The sequence below is a fragment of the Sprattus sprattus genome (genome assembly GCF_963457725.1).
Source record: "Sprattus sprattus genome assembly, chromosome: 15".
NCBI classification, from domain to species: Eukaryota; Metazoa; Chordata; class Actinopteri; order Clupeiformes; family Clupeidae; genus Sprattus; species Sprattus sprattus.
The window spans coordinates 24020273-24037503 of NC_137913.1; the positions used below are offsets into that span (position 1 = coordinate 24020273).

At 46.5% G+C, this 17231-nt stretch overlaps 1 protein-coding gene across 1 annotated transcript in view; it reads left to right on the forward strand.

The window, feature by feature from the left end:
- Positions 1-421: 421 nt before the first annotated feature.
- The window catches only part of dapk1 (death-associated protein kinase 1), a gene marked incomplete at its 5' end in the record, with an annotated part of 59022 nt that continues 42212 nt past the window's right edge, over positions 422-17231 (forward strand). The window contains one exon of the mRNA XM_080851964.1: positions 422-483. Within this exon, the coding sequence (XP_080708090.1) occupies positions 422-483 (62 nt within the window). The remainder of the gene's footprint in view (positions 484-17231) is intronic.

The window sequence follows — 17231 nt, forward strand, 5'->3', positions numbered from 1 at the left end:
GTTTCGGCAAAAGGCTTTTGATACATTCTTCATTTGAAAATGCCTAACTTTGAATTCGGTTCGGGTGCCGTAAAGCTGTTTTAATCGTGAGTTGAGATATCTGTCTCTAGAGTGACTGAGTGGTCGTGAACGAAGCTCGCCTGAAGTGCGTTCAACCCGGCTTGCTTCTTTCCTAAACCGACCTTGAAGTGCACAACTAACGGCAACAATACATGCTGCCATATGCGTGTACTTGTGTTTAGTGTTGTTGAAATCACAATTTTACTTGAGTTTAGCGTATAACGCCCATGCCTTTGTTCTCTTTCGCAGAGCAAACATGAGAGGGGTCCACCGTAAACTGTCAAGAGGTTGACAGAGATGGGTTGCTGAAAGCTGGGGGCGCTGATTTGGGAATCCCGGGGAGCAGGAAGCGCCCATCACCATGACCGTCTTTAAACAGGAAAATGTAGAGGAACAGTACGAAATTGGAGAAGAGCTTGGAAGGTACGTGACTCTTAAGTAATTTCTGTTTGGTTAAGCTGGTAACGGAAGCGGGGTGTGGTGTGCGGATTTTGGGGTGCAGAATTATATCTATTACGATATCGTATGATTAAAGTGTGAATTGGTGGCTGTCGACTGCCGTGAGATAACACAAAGAACAGAAACTGAGACATTATTTGGTGTGCGCTCTGCATATTTGTTTCTCAAGTCTTTCCACATAGTAAACGGCATAGAAGAAAGCAATGCTGAGCACTTTGCTGTGTGTGCATAGGTTCTGATAAAGCATGCAGACATGATTGATGTGAATAATTTGGGTTGCCATGACACCTTTTTCTCCTCTGTGTTGATTAATGACTTTAGAGAGTAATCTATGTGAGAATCTTTCTTTGGTCGATCCAACATTAGATATTTCCCTGCATAGTGCGCGCATGGTAGACATGTGATTTGCCGGCAGTCGCTGTACACAATAGGATGGACAGTTCTCTTTGGGTTTTTACAGTGGGCTGGATTGTGTTACCCAATGGAACACGAGAGGACAGTGATTTGGGGTGCCTCAGACCACAGAGTGTTTCCTGAATGTATCTCAGGGATTTTGCCATGCCCTGCATGTCAATTGCATTACATTGATTTTGTGAGTGTCTGTCACTCAAATCAGCATTGGGTAACAGTTTGATGCTTCTCCAGTGTGTGTGTGTGTGTGTGTGTGTGTGTGTGTGTGTGTGTGTGTGTGTGACTATATGCACTAGTCACTAATCTTGTGAAGCTTTGCATTTTACTAGTTGTAATGGAGAAGAACTGTGGTATATAAAGTGGATTGGGTTACACCATAAGGTGGGGTGGGAACTGGCCATTTTGAGGTGTCTCATGTGTGAGTATTCAAATTAGGATTGATCATGCACTACATACACCATTGTGTGATTGACTGACATTTGCATATTGATATTTTATTCATTGATTATTGATCCCTGCTAGCCTTGTGCCTATAAAATATGTCTGCTTGTTATGCTGTTAGACATTCCATTTAGGTGTAATGTCAATTTAGGTATAATTAGATGAAATTATGAACATATGTTTTTTTTTTCTAAAGCTACATGCAATCTCTGTCAGAAGAAGGTCAGAAGAAAAGGCATTTATGTCTTCTCATTTCAATACAGTCTCCCTACCCACACTATATCACTGCTGATCAGCCTATCTTTTGTTTTTGTGTGCCAGTGTGACCTGTTTCCTAATTCTTTTGCCCACTTGAGAGCAAAAAAAGCTTTTAACCAGTTGGTATTCTACCCCCGACTTTGTCTTGGACTGGCGCCCTGCCTACTTGGAGTGGGAAAGGAAACCGTTCATGCGGAATAAAAGTCGCTGGTTGTAGTCATGCATGTTTTCATTAAAACCGAGGGCTATTAAACCAGCCAAGACTGACTGGGCATAACTCACATGATTATTGAGGTGTGTGCATCTCTTAATGTATCTGTGGCAAGCCTGCTTCGATTTCCTCTGACATCCTTAGGGTTTTCGACTTCCGAAGAGAGGTTGCTGTCATGCTTCTCAGAATTCATTGCTCTCTGTACATTCCTTCCTTGCAATGACTCATCGTTACTCTTAACATACTGAAGAGGAAAAATAGATCAAATGGCTTGCAAAAGTGTGCCATGAGGTCACCACTGGGTCTGGGGGATAACATTCTCCACGGTTTGTGACTAGAGGTAGGTCCAGGACCCAGATCATTTCTGAGCGCTGGCCTTGGATGATGGATGGGAACATTAGCTGTGTGTCTGCTACGACGCAGCACTTCTAATGGATCAGCATTAATTAGGCTAGTCGGTTCAGCTAGGCTGGTCCCATGTGTTGGGTGTAAATCAAAGCATGAATGTTTCCCGTGTTTGATCACCAGCGCTGGCTTAGCATCCACAGAGAAGGATGTGGTTAGTCTTTCTACGTGGACCAGGGTTGTCTGTCTGTCTGTCTGGCTGGCTGTCTGTGCAAACTTGTTATTGAAATCAGCGCTGCTTGTGAAAGATATGCTTTTAGAACTCGTTAGAAATAGCAAATAAATAAATCTATATAAGGATAGTGATTTTTGGAGTGAGTTCCTGCCTTAGTATTTCCCCAGCTGCTACATTCATTTTTTCACCTGTCTTAGTGTGTTCAAGTCTTGAAATTGGGTGTTTCTTAGCCCTTACACTCTTCTATTTGCCTCTCCTGTGATGCCTTGTCAAAGCCGTCTCTGTGTTGTGTTGTGTTGTGTTGTGTGTGTCTGTGTGTCTGTGTGTGTGCGGGCATGTTTGCGTGTGTGTCTGTTCCTGTACATACTTGTGTGTGTGTGTGTGTGTGTGTGTGTGAGTGTGTAGTGGGTGGGTGGCTAAACTGATTCGGCCTCTTGTCCAGTTCTGAAAGCGTTTAATGGGCCCACATCAGAGGCAGGCTTGTGTGCCGTGCAGGCTGGGGGGTTAAACACACAGCCCTACTCGATGGGAGCCCGAGGGGAGGCTCAGGCGCTGGAGAGGAGGAGGAGGAGAAGGAGAGAGCTCCTCTTTATTTCTGCCCCTGTCTGCCCCGGTCTGGTGCAAGGGTGGTCCGCATAAAGAGAGACTGGGTCTGAATGGGGTGTGTTGGTTCAAATTGGCAACGCCACAACAGCCTTCCCTCAGCAACTGAAATTCACTGCCGTAGAACAGCACAAAGGGTTCATTTTGGAGTGAAGTGTGTGTGTGTGTGTGTGTGTGTGTGTGTGTGTGTGTTTGTGTGTGTGTGTGTGTTTGTGTGTGTGCATCTGTGTGTGTGTGTGTTTATTGTGATGATAACCTAGGTCTCCAGACATTTTGATTTGCTTTTTTCCCGCTGGGAGTCAGAATGCTGCATTTGCGCTGGTCTCAGCAGGGATTTTCAAAAGGGCCTCAAAATGCTTTTTAAAATTCACACCAGCCACACGCAGGAGTGATGCTCCTGGGAACAGGTTGTGCAGTCCAGCAGCAAGTCATTATTGTACGTGAATGCAGCAGTTAAAAACATGCCCCGCTGCTGTATCCAGTCAGTTAATGGAGGGCCCTCTGGATAGCTGGCAGCATGTGGATGACATTTGCAGAAATGTTTACTCAGTCCGCCCTTTTGGAGCACACCTCCTTTAACGATCATGAGAAGTGCCAAAGAAGCCCGTGAGGAGACTCGGTGGAGTCATTAGTGACATCATGAAAAAAGATGAAGAAAAAACACACACACGGGACACACACACCTCTTGTGTAAGCCCTATTCAGCAGTGATATCTGTGTTACAGTGTCAGTAGAAATCTCTGAGGCTATGAGGAAGACTGGCTGCTCGCAGTGTGTCCTCACTGCTAATTGGTTCCTCTTTTGTGTCTCCTCCATGGGTTCTAGGATTTGGAAAGGGAGGGGCGGGCAGGGGTGGGCGGCACTGCTGCAATCTTTCCCCCCATATTGCTCAGCCCCCTTAAATGTAGGGTAGAGGTCTGAGGGTGGGGGGTGTACACAAATGCATGCCACAATATTCAGGGTCAGTGTGTGAACTGCTTTGAGGCAAACTGTTTCACGGTTCTCTAGCTCTCCAGGAATGTATCCTTCTCTAAACTTTTGATGTCATGCCTTGAAACTGTCCCGTAATAGTATGCGAAGATGCAGAACACATTTCCCACAGAGTGACCTAGATTTTTTCCTTCGCAATACAATGTGTGTGTGTGAGTATGGAGGAGGGCAGACACTGGATTGCTGCACCGAACTGTCACGACAGCAACTCATCATGATGGAGCACAACTCGTTTTCTCCCCCTCCACCCCACCATACCCCCGCAATCACAAGCTACCCATCCCCCCCCCCCCCCCCCCTCCTCTCCTCTCACTTCCTTCTCCCTATCCATGTACAATTAGAGAAATCAAAGCGGGGGCTTTGAGTGATCTGAGTGTGTTGTCAAAGTCAAAACGGCGTGTAGCTTTAATGAACATCCCTGTTTGAAGTTGCTCGAGCCCAGAAATCCCCTGTAATGGTTTAACGGGGGGAGACCACACCAGGAGTGTTTGTGCAGAAAGTTCAGCCTTTAAGCTTTGAGTGGCGCCTAATGAGATTGATGGGAGTATATGTGTGTGTGTGTGTGTGTGTGTGTGTGTGTGTGAGAGAGAGAGTGAGAGAGAGAGAGAGAGAGACACAGAGCGATAGCAAAAAAAAAATGATGGAATGTGAGACAGTGAAAACAAGCCCCACTGTGAAGAGTTATCTCTGCCCATCCAAGCAAGTCGAGAATGAAAGTGAGAGAGCGAAAGAGCAGACCAAAGAGCGTTCTTCCTCCTCCTCCTCCTCATCTCTTTGTGGAGTCATCCTGTCTGTCCGAGGCACACGCTGCATCACACACACAGTCACGGTGCAGACTGCCGTCTCGAGAAAAGACTACATCAAAGCTGTTAGTCGGGAGGGGGGGAAGGGGGGGTGGTCATGTACAGAGGTTAGGTCCACTATAGCAGCCCACACTACTGTATGCTTCAGCCCACTGCTTTACAGACAGAGGCCCATTGTATGACACACACACACACACACACACACACAGAGGCAAACACTGTTTTTTTCTGTGCTTGCATGTGTGTTTCACATTCACTGGAATATAACTGCAAACACACTAACAGGCATGCACACACAAACACACGCACACACAAACACACACTGTCTTGATTTTTGTATGTCCCTTAAAATATGCCCCCTCATCCCGACTCGAGCGCGCTCGTCCCCCCCCCCACCTTGACACATCGTGTGTTGGTGTTTACTGGAGCCTGGGCAGCAGAGGTGGACTGGCTGACGGGGTAAACTCACTGAGTAATCAAAGCCCAGGGTGCCGGCCATTGTCTGCACCCGCACTCCTCTCTGACAAATGGAACGCCTGTCACAAAGGATGGCGTGAGCTAGGGATGCAGGGGATGGGAGGGTGTGTGTGTGTGTGTGTGTGTCTCTATGTAGGGGGGGGGGGGGTTGGGGAGAGATGGAGGGGATGGGGGTGGGGGTGCACGTGGTGGGGGATGTGTCATGCCTACCCTGCCCTGCCCTCGTTTGGGATGCCCCGTGCTGCTGCTGCTATACCATACAGTCAGAGGCTCATTCCCAGGCGTGGTTGGCGTAGGGAGGATGTCCTGCCATGTTGTCACCATTGTGTGCAAAACAGAGCATTTGCTGTATGCTCTTTAATGGGCATTACTTATTTCACTGTTTATCCAGGAATTTAACCGTGTAACTGTTAAAGCATGATTTGACCCCTTTAACACATTTGGCACTTTGTGCTATAGGACTTAAGTCCATGTTCTCATTGTTGTCTATCCAGGATTACCCTATTATCAGTCAACAGTATCATAAAACGTAGACATAAAACTGAGGCAGCGTGTCTTTCTTCTCATGCTTTTATGTTGCACAAGTCCACACTTTAACACCATCGCATGCCATTAATTCACTCCATGCACTTTGTAGAAGGGAGAGTTTCCAAAAAGCAGCATGTTGACTAATTCCTTTGGTTTAGTTTAGTTCTGTAGTACATACCTGCAGAAGTGAATCTAGTTCTTCAGGTTGATTACTCTAATGAATGACATACTAGCCTCTCAGCTCTCTTCTAGGCCTCTGCTAACTAAACCAATGACTCAGCAAAGTTGTGTGAGCACATAGCAAGCCAGCCGATATGATCAATGACTCTTCCCATCCCCCATAGATATGTGATCTCACATGATATTGATCTGGTGTGCTATCTCCAGTCACCTGTTGAAACGGTCATTATGCAGCACTTTACAATCTGCGGTCCTACTGAAACATCCCATTTGTTTGTTTAAAGCCCCCTTTGTTGTTTTCTGTTGGCTCATACCTTGCAACACCGGACTCAATATTATCATTGGAGTTGATGGCCAAAGACGAACGGTAATGTCTCCCCCGTCTCGGCTCACTGCTCAGATCATCGCACATGTACCCCCAGCGGTGCTGAGGTAATCCCCCCGCTCCCCCCGTGACATTTCCTTTCTCTCCCCTCCTCTGCAACGTCTAAGACCGTGTTGCCTATATATTGCTGGCAGCTGGTGACTGCAGGGGGGTGGGGGGAGTCTTTATGTGTGTCATGGATGATGATATGGCCTTTCAGTATCCATCTCCCAGTGTACAGAAGAGTTGCATTTATGCCGTGGCTATTTTATTGCTGGCGACGCAAGGTTTATATTCTTCGTACACAAAGGCGGCCAGTGAAAGGATTGATTGCTCATGTGGTCTGCCAGGCAGCATCTCAGCAGGTGTCAAGAGAGTGATGTATATTGGCCACCATTGACACACTCGGTCACAATTGATGCTCCCCAACCCTCCACGTGATTTACGGTCCCCTTAAATGCAAGGCAAACACACCTCCCCTGATGGTGGCTTTAACTCCTCTGGTATTAAAATTCATCTGTCAAGCAAGACAGACAGAGAGAGAGTGAGAGACAGACAGAGAGACAGAGAGACAGAGAGACAGAGAGACAGAGAGAGAGACAGAGGTGTATAGATATATGTATTGTTTATGTTATCACTTATATAGGTATTGTTTATGTAATCACTTTTATATATCCAAACCAAATGCTTTGGCAATACTTTACAACGTTATGGTCATGCCAATAAAGCTTCTTTTGAATTTGAATTTGAATTTGACAAAGAGAGAGACAGAGATAAACAGAGAGCGAGAAAGTGAAGGAGAAAGGCAATGGTTCTTGAATATGCTATGAGTGTCATTGTTCCGCTGCTGTCAGCCACTATCTTAGTGTGCTGTCGTTGCCTGGTTACTGCCATGCTCATGGCTGGGCAGGATCTCAGGGTATTTTCGCCCCAGTTACGCAAGTTTTCCTTGTGGCACAGTAGATCTCAGCAGCATTTGGCATGGTTCTTCACTGTGGTCTTCATTTGAGGGTGTCTCCTTGACAGCGGCACGCTTTTACACTCTTTTATGTCATTATTATTCACCCACCCTATTTGTCCATTCTTTTTTACTCTTCCCCTTGGTTACCCCAGAAATGTATGACCATAGCTCTATTTATGTGGTTTTCTTTGTATTGTATACTTCTCAGCTGCTTTTTTATCGCTGACTTCATAGTTTTGCAGTAGGTGATGCTTGTTCTCAACCATGATACAATTATTATAAATAGCAATGATTTTTTTTTCGTCACCCATATTCACATTAGGTAGACGGTGAAAGAGTGGACAGAGTCAGCAAAAAAGAAAAGCCATGAAACCAGCCTGCAAGGGCTTCTTGCCAACGACCCACATGTTTTGACAGTTAGCAGGCCACCTCGAAACTAGGTGAATGTCAGTTTCAGTCCAAATAGGGGCCCTTTCAAGGTAGGACAAGGTGTGCGGGGGTGGGGGGGCGTTGGAGACGCACACACAGGTTATCCTCCCCCCCTGGTTGCTATGGGAACTGCCAATTTATCCGTGTGTGTGTGTGTGTGTGTGTGTGTGTGTGTGTGTGTGCACACAAGTGTGTATACGCGTGCGTGTGTGCACATGTGTGTATATGCGTGCATGTGCACAGTACTGTGTGTGTGTGCGTTCATGCTTGTGTTTATATCAGTTGGGCTCACTTGCCGTAGGTCTCCGTCCATTAGGCACACAGGCTTAATGGGACCTGATTGACTGTGTGACAGGCAGAGTGGCCATTCACCCACCACCCTTCCACCTGCGGGTGGAAACTGCTGAGCAATCTCCTGCTGTGTTTTTCTACCATTAGTCACATTTATTTGATTACAAGACAAATGGCACACACACACACACACAACCTCACCCCCCGAACTGGTTTGACCAAGAACTCCATTACCTTAGTCCCGGTCTGCACACTTGCCCTCACTTGTCTCTAGTGCACAATGTTGCTTTTGTAGTCTTTAAATCCTCAGGAAAGGAGTATATTACATTTCGCCATCATGCATTCCAAATGCCACCTTTAGTGAAAAACGCAAATTTTGTGCTGTAATGTTTTTATTTTCCTCTCCTTCTCATGTGGTGTGTTTGATATTATATTTGATTTGAAATAAATCAATGTCTTCATTGCCATTTGTTGGTTGATTTGTTTGTCAGAAGGAAAAACCTACTTTCTATAACATTGCAAAAGTGGATATTTTTGGACAAGAGTGCACTGATTGGCTCTGGTGGAGGCCTGCTCTCTGCGAGTGCCCTCTTAGTTATTTATGTGCAGTCTGTGTCGGTGTGGTCAGGCTCTGGTGATTTCTATGCATACAGATGAGTGACAGTCAAACAGTGGGAGCTGGGAGAGGAACATAACGTGCGCCGACAGCTTTACAATGTGACTGCTCTGTTGCTGGGCAAGGGGGAGAGTAAACAACTAAACATGACTGGACTGCAGGTGTCTAAACTAAGTTTCTCAGTAGGCTGTCGACTCGACACACACACTTACGCCTGCCTGGAGATGTGAATTTCCTCTCATTAGGAATGGGGGGGGGTCTGTATCAGTCTGCTCACCTCCTCTGTTAAGATGTGGATTTCCTGGAGTTCTGATAAAAGTAGTACAAGCAAATGAAAGGATGACCGTTGGTCAATACAGAAGTGCTCTCATATGTCCTCTGACCCCACTGTGGTCTTCTGAAACAGCCAGTTTCACTTCCTGGAGGGGGACGAGAGGAAAAGACGAGAGGAAAAGAAAAGACTATACTCACCCCAAAACACTGCCCCCTCCCTCCTGCATATTGTCTGCAGTGTTGTGACTATGAATACAAGTCAGTCTGTGGTAATTGCAGTGGAATTGATGCTTATGGAGCTCAGACTTTGAGGGAGGAGGGGCGAAGGCTGAGGCCCTGTCTGCATTCTCTTGCCCTCAGTCTTAACACAAGAATGTTACTTGTGGCTAGGCAAAAACACTTGCAACACTTGTCTTTAAAGTTAACTCAACTGTTACACAACTGTTACACAACAAACAAACACAAACACACACGCACGCGCTCACACACACACATAAACACATAAACACAGCTCCCCATAGAGAAGCATTAGCAGAATTAAGTCCTAGTGATTCCAAACACACTCCAGACACCGTTTTATGCCCCAAGTATCCTCGGCTAAAATCTTGGGAGTGCATCTGGGCTGGTGGTAGCGCTGTTTCCTTGGTTACTCTGGCGCGATGCGGCAGCGGCAGCATTGTGGAGCTGTTGCGTAACCAGTGGGGTTCCAGGCTGATCCAGATTAGTGGGCTCGGATGTCTCTGAACTGTCCACCCACATTCATTTTCAGCTAATAAACACAGGCTGACTCACACTGGCATTACCAAGCACAATTATGCACATCTAATTAAGAGAGGGGTTTTAGGATCTGCAGTACTCTGCCCACCTGTGTGTGTGTGTGTGTGTGTGTGTGTGTGTGTTTGTGTGTGTATGTGTTTTGTACCCCTAAGCCATGTTTGTTTTGTAGATTGCCACTTGGCAGTCTACACATCACGACACTCACGGTCACGGTTTCTGTTTGCGTGCTCTGTTGTGTGCTGTTTCATTTTGCCTTTGCATACAGTATGTGTTGGAGTAGGAATAGGAAGTAGGAATATTATAACAGTGTTACATTTTAGCTGTGTAAGGACTTCCTAGATCTTCAGACACATCGCAGGGAAAAGAAAGCTTGGCTAAATAAGAATCCAAAAGTGCAATTAGACTGAGCTGATGAAAGCATTGTGTGGAAGACAGAAAGAAATTTGGTGTCCTCAAAAAGGAAGGATGTTTTACACATTTGTACAAAAAGGAATTTAAGCAAGAGAGATGTGATGGGGAAGTGCTTTTGTGCGAGATACAGACTGTGTCCCAAGCCAGGGATGTGTCTTCATCACTGAGCTGATGATGCACTCCATGGGCTTTACAGTTGACAGCATTGACTTATGGACAAAAACTAGGAAAAACCTATTTAGTGCAGTCATGACGTAAAAGAGCTCTCAAACTGCAGCCCCTGTAGAAGTGAATGCACTTCAGTGTTTCTGTCTGGGTCATCGTGCCCGGGAGGGAGTCGAGGGACATTTTGAGGAATGGGAAGGTTTTTTTTTTCTTATTTTTCATTAACGTTTTGTTTGTTTATTTCATTATTTATTTTGGAATGCAGATGCTGCGGTGGCCTCTCGGCCTCAGCCAAATGCAGCCAGCAGACTGGGTCATGTGCAGCTGACACAATTCAATTTGCCAGGAGGAAGAAAATCCTTTGCTCTGAGCACAAAGCCATCAGTAGAGTTCACCCCACAGTATTGTCATCCGACCTCGACAGTGGCTCCCATTCCAGCTTTTCGTAACCTTTTAAAAACAAGGACCTCGGATTGGGTTTGTGTGCCTGCATTTGTCTTGCTGAAGCAGTAGTGGATTGAAGCGGTATGGGAGGAGTGGACCGTTGAGCACTGGAAGGGACACTGAAAATGCGGGGTTGTGTTGTTAATCTCCTAAACCCCTGGGTCTTTGTATAGTGTCAAGTATGGGGAGCTACGTAGCAAACCAAACTGTTTTATCTATCTATATTTAAATATAATATTCTCTATGTAAGATGTCATATACCCATGCTTCTGACATTACTTTCTTTCCACCCTCAGTCCTGTCAGTTAAATTACCTTGGAACACTTTTCATGGAACATTAATTAAGTCTGGTGTCTGACAATGGCATGTGGGGGAGGGACCGAAAGAACAGTGCTCACCAATGATCCATCTCACTTTTATAAGGGAGAAGTACAAATTTGAGAAATCGAAACCCTACATTGCAACACAACAGCAGCCATTTTATCTAAGTTGCTGTGCAGAGCCTCTTTTGCGTGATGTCCTGCAAACAAACACTGACTGCCTGTGTCCACACTGAAGTCTTACTTCCCCAGTGTCTCAATGCCCTAACCTTGAGAACCCTCAGGGTTAGCTGGCTCTTGGACCAGTCTGTGTCTGTGTCTGTGTCTGTGTCTGTGTCTGTGTCTGTGTCTGTGTCTGTGTCTGTGTCTGTGTCTGTGTCTGTGCGTGCCTTTAATTTTCCCAACCTTTCATGAAAACTTTGGAGGGCAGGTTTGCCAAATGACATGGATCATGTTTCCATAATGTTTGGTCTTTGCCCTGTTAAGACAGCCATGCTGGTTTCGATCATTGTCTCCCTTTGGGCCTGTATGAGTGATCTCTCTCCATGTCTTTATTGATCCTCAAATGACCCTGCGCACTGCTTACACAAACACACACACTCACACACACACACACACTTACAGAGAACATATCGACTTCTTGTGCACACATGCAAACCATCTGTCACTGGATGCCTTTATTATTTTGTTTGTTTTATTGAATGGCACCTGTCAGTTTGTTGGATAAAAAATGTAAATAAAACATAATAACCCATATGAGGAGCTATTGTGAAGGAGGCCTAACGTAAGCAAATAGCCTCTTTGTGTGTGTGTGTGTGTGTGTGTGTGTGAGTGTGTGTGTGTGTGTGTGTGTGTGTGTGTTTCAGTTGAAAGGTGGTAGTAAATGAGCAAACATTCCCAGAGCACAAGTTTGAATCTGGTGAGAAAATGTTTGAGTGGGGATCTTTGCTTAGGCTATGAGATAATGCCCAATGCACTGCAATCTAACCGCCCAAACAGAGCAACACACACCCAACAGCATGATAGCAGGCCTCCCTGATACACATTACCCACGGTAGTCACACAGATTCGCTCAGCTTATCAGCCGGGTTGGGCTTTGAAAAGTCATGAGAGAAATTCTGGCTGAGACAAAGTAACTCCCAGAGGACGTGGCTGCCAATGCTGCAACTGCTTGCTTTTGATGAGTCCTATCAGACTGTGTATTCTCACTGAACAGCTTGCTGTGATATTCTCAAATTAATTATGTTTGGGTGTTTGTGTGTGTGTGTGTGTGTGTGTGTGTGTGTGAGAGAGAGAGAGTGAGAGTGTGTGTGTGAGAGAGAGAGAGAGAGAGACAGACAGACAGAGAGACAGGGAGACAGAGAGAAACAAAGAAAGCGAGAGAGTGAGAGAGAGAGATTCACAGGTGTCTGCTCTCTGCAAAAGAGTGTAGTGCAGGAGATCTGAGCATATCATCCAACTGAGGGAACAGTTCATGGAAGGCATTGTCATCATAATTCCAACCATCCTTCTTGTTTGTTTAACGGATCAGCCCAGATTAGGCTATGAACTAATGCTCGACATAAGACACCTCTCTGTGTGTAATGTAATATTTCGCCCCAGCTATAGAAAGCAGAGCAATACTGTGGTAGACTTAAACAGTCTGGCAGCCCTCTGAATCGGTGTGTGAGCCAATGGCAGTGTGGCACAAAAGCTGCTTTGTCACCGAACCTCAGGGGTCGAGACGCAGTCAGCGAGATTACGCGGAGCTGTTATTATTATCGCGGGTCTGCGCATGCAGATCTGAAATGTACACTAGAGTTTGTGTCTCAGGAATCCACAACAGAGAGAGAGAGAGGAGTGCCTCTACGTTAAACCCTCCCAGAAGTGTCCGTAGCCAGAACCAACACAAAAAGACTGCATGAGCCAGGGTCGGATCAATGATGAACTGTAAGCATTGAGCTGTTGCAGATTCACGTTTAATTCATATTACTAGACCCATATAATCTGTAATTTGTACCAGATTTGATTTAATCATTTTTATTATGATTCAGTTTAATCCTATTACATTGTATTCATTTATTTGGTGCCATAAACAATGAGCCCCAGTGGATGAAATGGCTGGCGACTGCTTTTGACTGAGCAGCAGGGTTTTAGAAGGAACAGATGAAGCTAGGGGCTGTAGAACCTTCACACCGGCACATCCTCAGAAGCTTGGCAGGGTTGATTCGGCTCCAGAGCTACAGCCGAGATTCCCCCCACCAGCCTTGAGTGTGCCGAGTTGTGGCTGTGACCTTCCGTCAGTGGGGTGATTTTCTCATCTTCTCATTTTCTCATTTTCTCTCTCTCTATGTCTCTCTATTCTTTCTCTAACTTCCGCTTTTTGCTCAAGAGTTGAGATGACGTCAGCCTCCGGGACGAGGTGAGATCACACCCGGGCTTTCCTGTGAGGTGCAAACATGGGTCCTGTGCAAATGAGTGAGAGGAATGCTGTCTTTCCTCTCCTTTCCTCTTCGTTCCGCATGAACCCTGTGACTGTAAACTGAGCTGCACTGCGTCACAAAAGGTGGTGTGGCAACTGGTTATCAATCTCTCGGGGCCTCTGTGTGTCATTCTTTTTTTTGGAGGGGGGGGGGTTGTAGTCTTTTTTTATTGACAGGACAGTGAAGATGAGACAGGAAGTGAATGGTAGAGAGAGATGGGGAGTGGGTTTGAGGTTGGGTCCTTGTGGTGTTGCTGCTGTGCTACGGCACCCTCAGCCACCCACATTGTTACCAGTGTGGCTTCGCTTAATTGTGCGGGATCTTTGTCACATCTCTGCCCATCCCCCCCACCCCCCCCACCCCCCCCACCCTGCCGCTCCTTGCTATTTTTCAATTACTCACATGAATGAGCCAGCCAGCCGTGTTGAATGGAGATTGAGAGATGAGAAGACACCCTCTGAATCTAAATGCAACGTCTCAAGCCCCAAACGGACCCAGTTCGAGCAGACGCAGCACTCTTGACCCAATTAAAAGAAGGCCATTCTTCCCAAATTGATGTGTGTTCATATTTACCTTTGCCTCAAGAAGCTGTGAGATTAATGACAGTCTACATGTATTGTGAACAAGAATACATTATCATCAACATTTCCAGTCGACCAATGAGGGAAAGTTTGTGGACAGTAGGGTTATGTCTTTGTGTTGGGGTGTGACAGAGTGGGAGGAGTCATGGCATGGGCTGGTTACGCTGACATTTTAGGCAGAATTAGAGTGCGTTTGATGCACCCATCAGTCATACTTTGTGCTGGATTATGGCAGGATTGAGGCCAAAGATTAGGAGGATGGTTCTTCCCCCCCCCCTTGTCTCCCCCCCAGCTGCTTTTACCCACTCCCACTGAGACCCCAGCCTCACAACAGCAGCAGGGGCCTTGGTGTCTGTGTGAGTGTGTGCGTATACATGTGTTTTTGGCATTTAGTATTTAAAATATTAGTCGTGTGTAGAATGTGGTGCTTGACTGGAATGCTTATGGTTACACGGAAATTAGATGCTTTCTGCACAGACAGGAATTGCTAGGAAAGATGGGAGGGCCCTGTGGCTGGGAAATGACTTAATAGACAATGGGACCCCCCCATACACACACACACACACTCAGTCACTGACATTCATCTTGAGAAACTCGCTGCTCCTCCTTTCGATTAGATCATGGCATCTGACCAAAGATCCTGCCGTTGACTAGTTAACGCTGCTCACTTCCCCCTGCGCTGCTGACTGTGCTGTGCCACCAGGCCAGAGTTATGAGAGGAGCGCGGCGAAGTGGGAAAGTGAAACAGGACTCTCTCTCTCTCTCTCTCTCTCTCTCTCTCTCTCTCTCTCTCTGCTTGCTTTCTGAAGGGCTAGCTGTGGTCCGAGTGGTGGAGATATCTGCGCCGCCCTCACAGGGCTTATTGCACATTCCAAGCCCTTATCCCTACCTGCTTTTAAATGCCAATCACAGGAGGGGCTTGCTGTTTAATGCTGTCAGTGATGGTTACCTGGCAGTACAGAGCACCTCTCAAGGCGCCTCTCTCGCCCAGGACTACAATTTGAATTTTTATTGGAAAGCAGTCTTGCAAGGGAGAACACTCTCTTTGAACTCGGCCTCACTCCCTCTCTGACTTTATTTTCATTACATTCTATCTCTTTCTCTTTGTCTTTCTCTCTCTCTTTCTCTCTCTCTCTATTTATTTATTTCTCTCTCTCTCTCTCTCTCTCTCTCGATCTGTCTGTCTGCCTGTCTGTCTGCCTGTCTGTCTGCTTCAGTCTTAGCTGTACTAAATCCTGTCCTGATGGCAGCTGAGTGGGAAGAGGCCCTGGTCAGGTGTGAGTGCTGTAGACCCATGATGACTAAATCCCTTTCAGAGCGAGCCTAGCCTCCACTCAGGAGCCTCTTGTGCTCTGAAGCCTCTGCCCCTGACAGGAACACCTGTGTGCGTATCTACCCACGGTACCGCAGGGAATCAGAATGCAAGTGCAGTTGGGTCTTTCAGCAGAGCCTGTGATTGCCTGGGACTTAACAATAGCTTTTGCCCAGACTGCTCGCAATTACTTGAGAATCCACCCCCACAGTCTTAAAACGTGTGGAGGACCTGCTTTAAACATTCATCCTTTTTTTTCTTTCTCTCAGGCATTTTGTATTTGTCATTTGAAGTGTAGTGGTCAACCTTTTCGGTTTAGAAATGTGTTTTTGTCAGTATTTGTCAATTGTCATAATTGAAGGGTTTACAATTATTATTTATTTTAAATGTAAAGTGAGACGGCTGTAAAAGAGTCCTATTGCACAACAGCACAGGTAAAGCAAAGGAGCATCCAGTAGGATGGGCAGAGGGGCATTGGACATGCACTGCTTATGCACAGGATATAATTGCATTGGGCTGGCAGCAGGCTAAACTGTGAGCCCAAGTGCCAATCGTCCCTCCACACCCATTGTTCCAGCACTAACTCGAGTGTCATTATAGTGTGTTTTGGGAAGAGGCGTATGAAAACGATGAGCCTACCCCCCACCCCCCAGCCCTGGCTCCCTAGGCTCCACTGGAGTACGGTTGAGTGTGTGAGAGATTTAGGCGGCTGCCTTGAATCTCTGTCTGTGTTGGTGTGCTTGTGTGTTTTTTGATCCCCTGTAATAGAAGCTTGGCCGCGGATGGGTGCCATAAAACCATAAATACCTTGGCCCCCACAGCGAACTAAAAAACACACACACACACACACACACACACACACAGAGAGAGCGAGAGAGGGAGGGTGAGACAGAGGGAGGGGGTAGAGAGGGAGAGAGAGACTCATAAACACAATCCACAAACCCCTAATAATACGGCCAACACTCCCTTCTTTCTCCTCCCACTTGCGTTGTGTAATGCAAATCTCCTGTTTAAGTTCCTCCATGCCTAAGGACCTCTTGAGTAGGCCTCTGATAGGTACAAGGAAAACAACATGGGGGGGGGGGGGCTCCAGTTCAAATCAGTCCACTTCCCACCACTCCCTCGCATCCCATTTCACTTCTTTCAGACCTGTGGGCAGAAGGTTGATGCCCCCCATACACACACACACACACACACACACACACACACACAGAAAAGAATAACAAATGAGAATCTGATCCCTTGTACCAGCATGGCTGGAAAGGAAAAGTGCTGCGAAAAACAGAAAAAAAAACAGTAACCCTCCCACCTCCACACACACACACACACACACTCATGCCGATTTTGCTCACTGATGGTGCAAGTAAAAATATACAGTTTTTTTCCCCTGACTCCAGTTGCTTGTTTAGTCGAGCAAAATTACCAGGCCTGCCTGCATGCATGCCCTCATGCTCCCAGTGTTTGTTCAGGAGGTCGGAGTGAGGAGGCAGAGTATGTGGAGATTCCCCTGGTAAGGGATCCCACCAGCAGAATTGCAAAGGTGTGGGGGATGGAGGGGGCGGACTTCCTTCTGTGTGTGTCTGAAATATGCTTGTAAACAAACCACAAACTCCCTTTGTGAGGGGGAAACCCCTTTGAGTCTACTTGACGACCTGAAAGGGAGTTTGTGCTATTGAGCAGCGTTGGGGGCTGTCATCCGTGAGTGTTGCCTCAGTTGAGATGGTCTATTACTCCTCTTACTCTTCCGTCAGGGAACCAACAACTTTGGCTTTCCTATAGCCTACCCTTAGTATGAACTCTGTGTAAGCACTGCTCCGTGTGTGC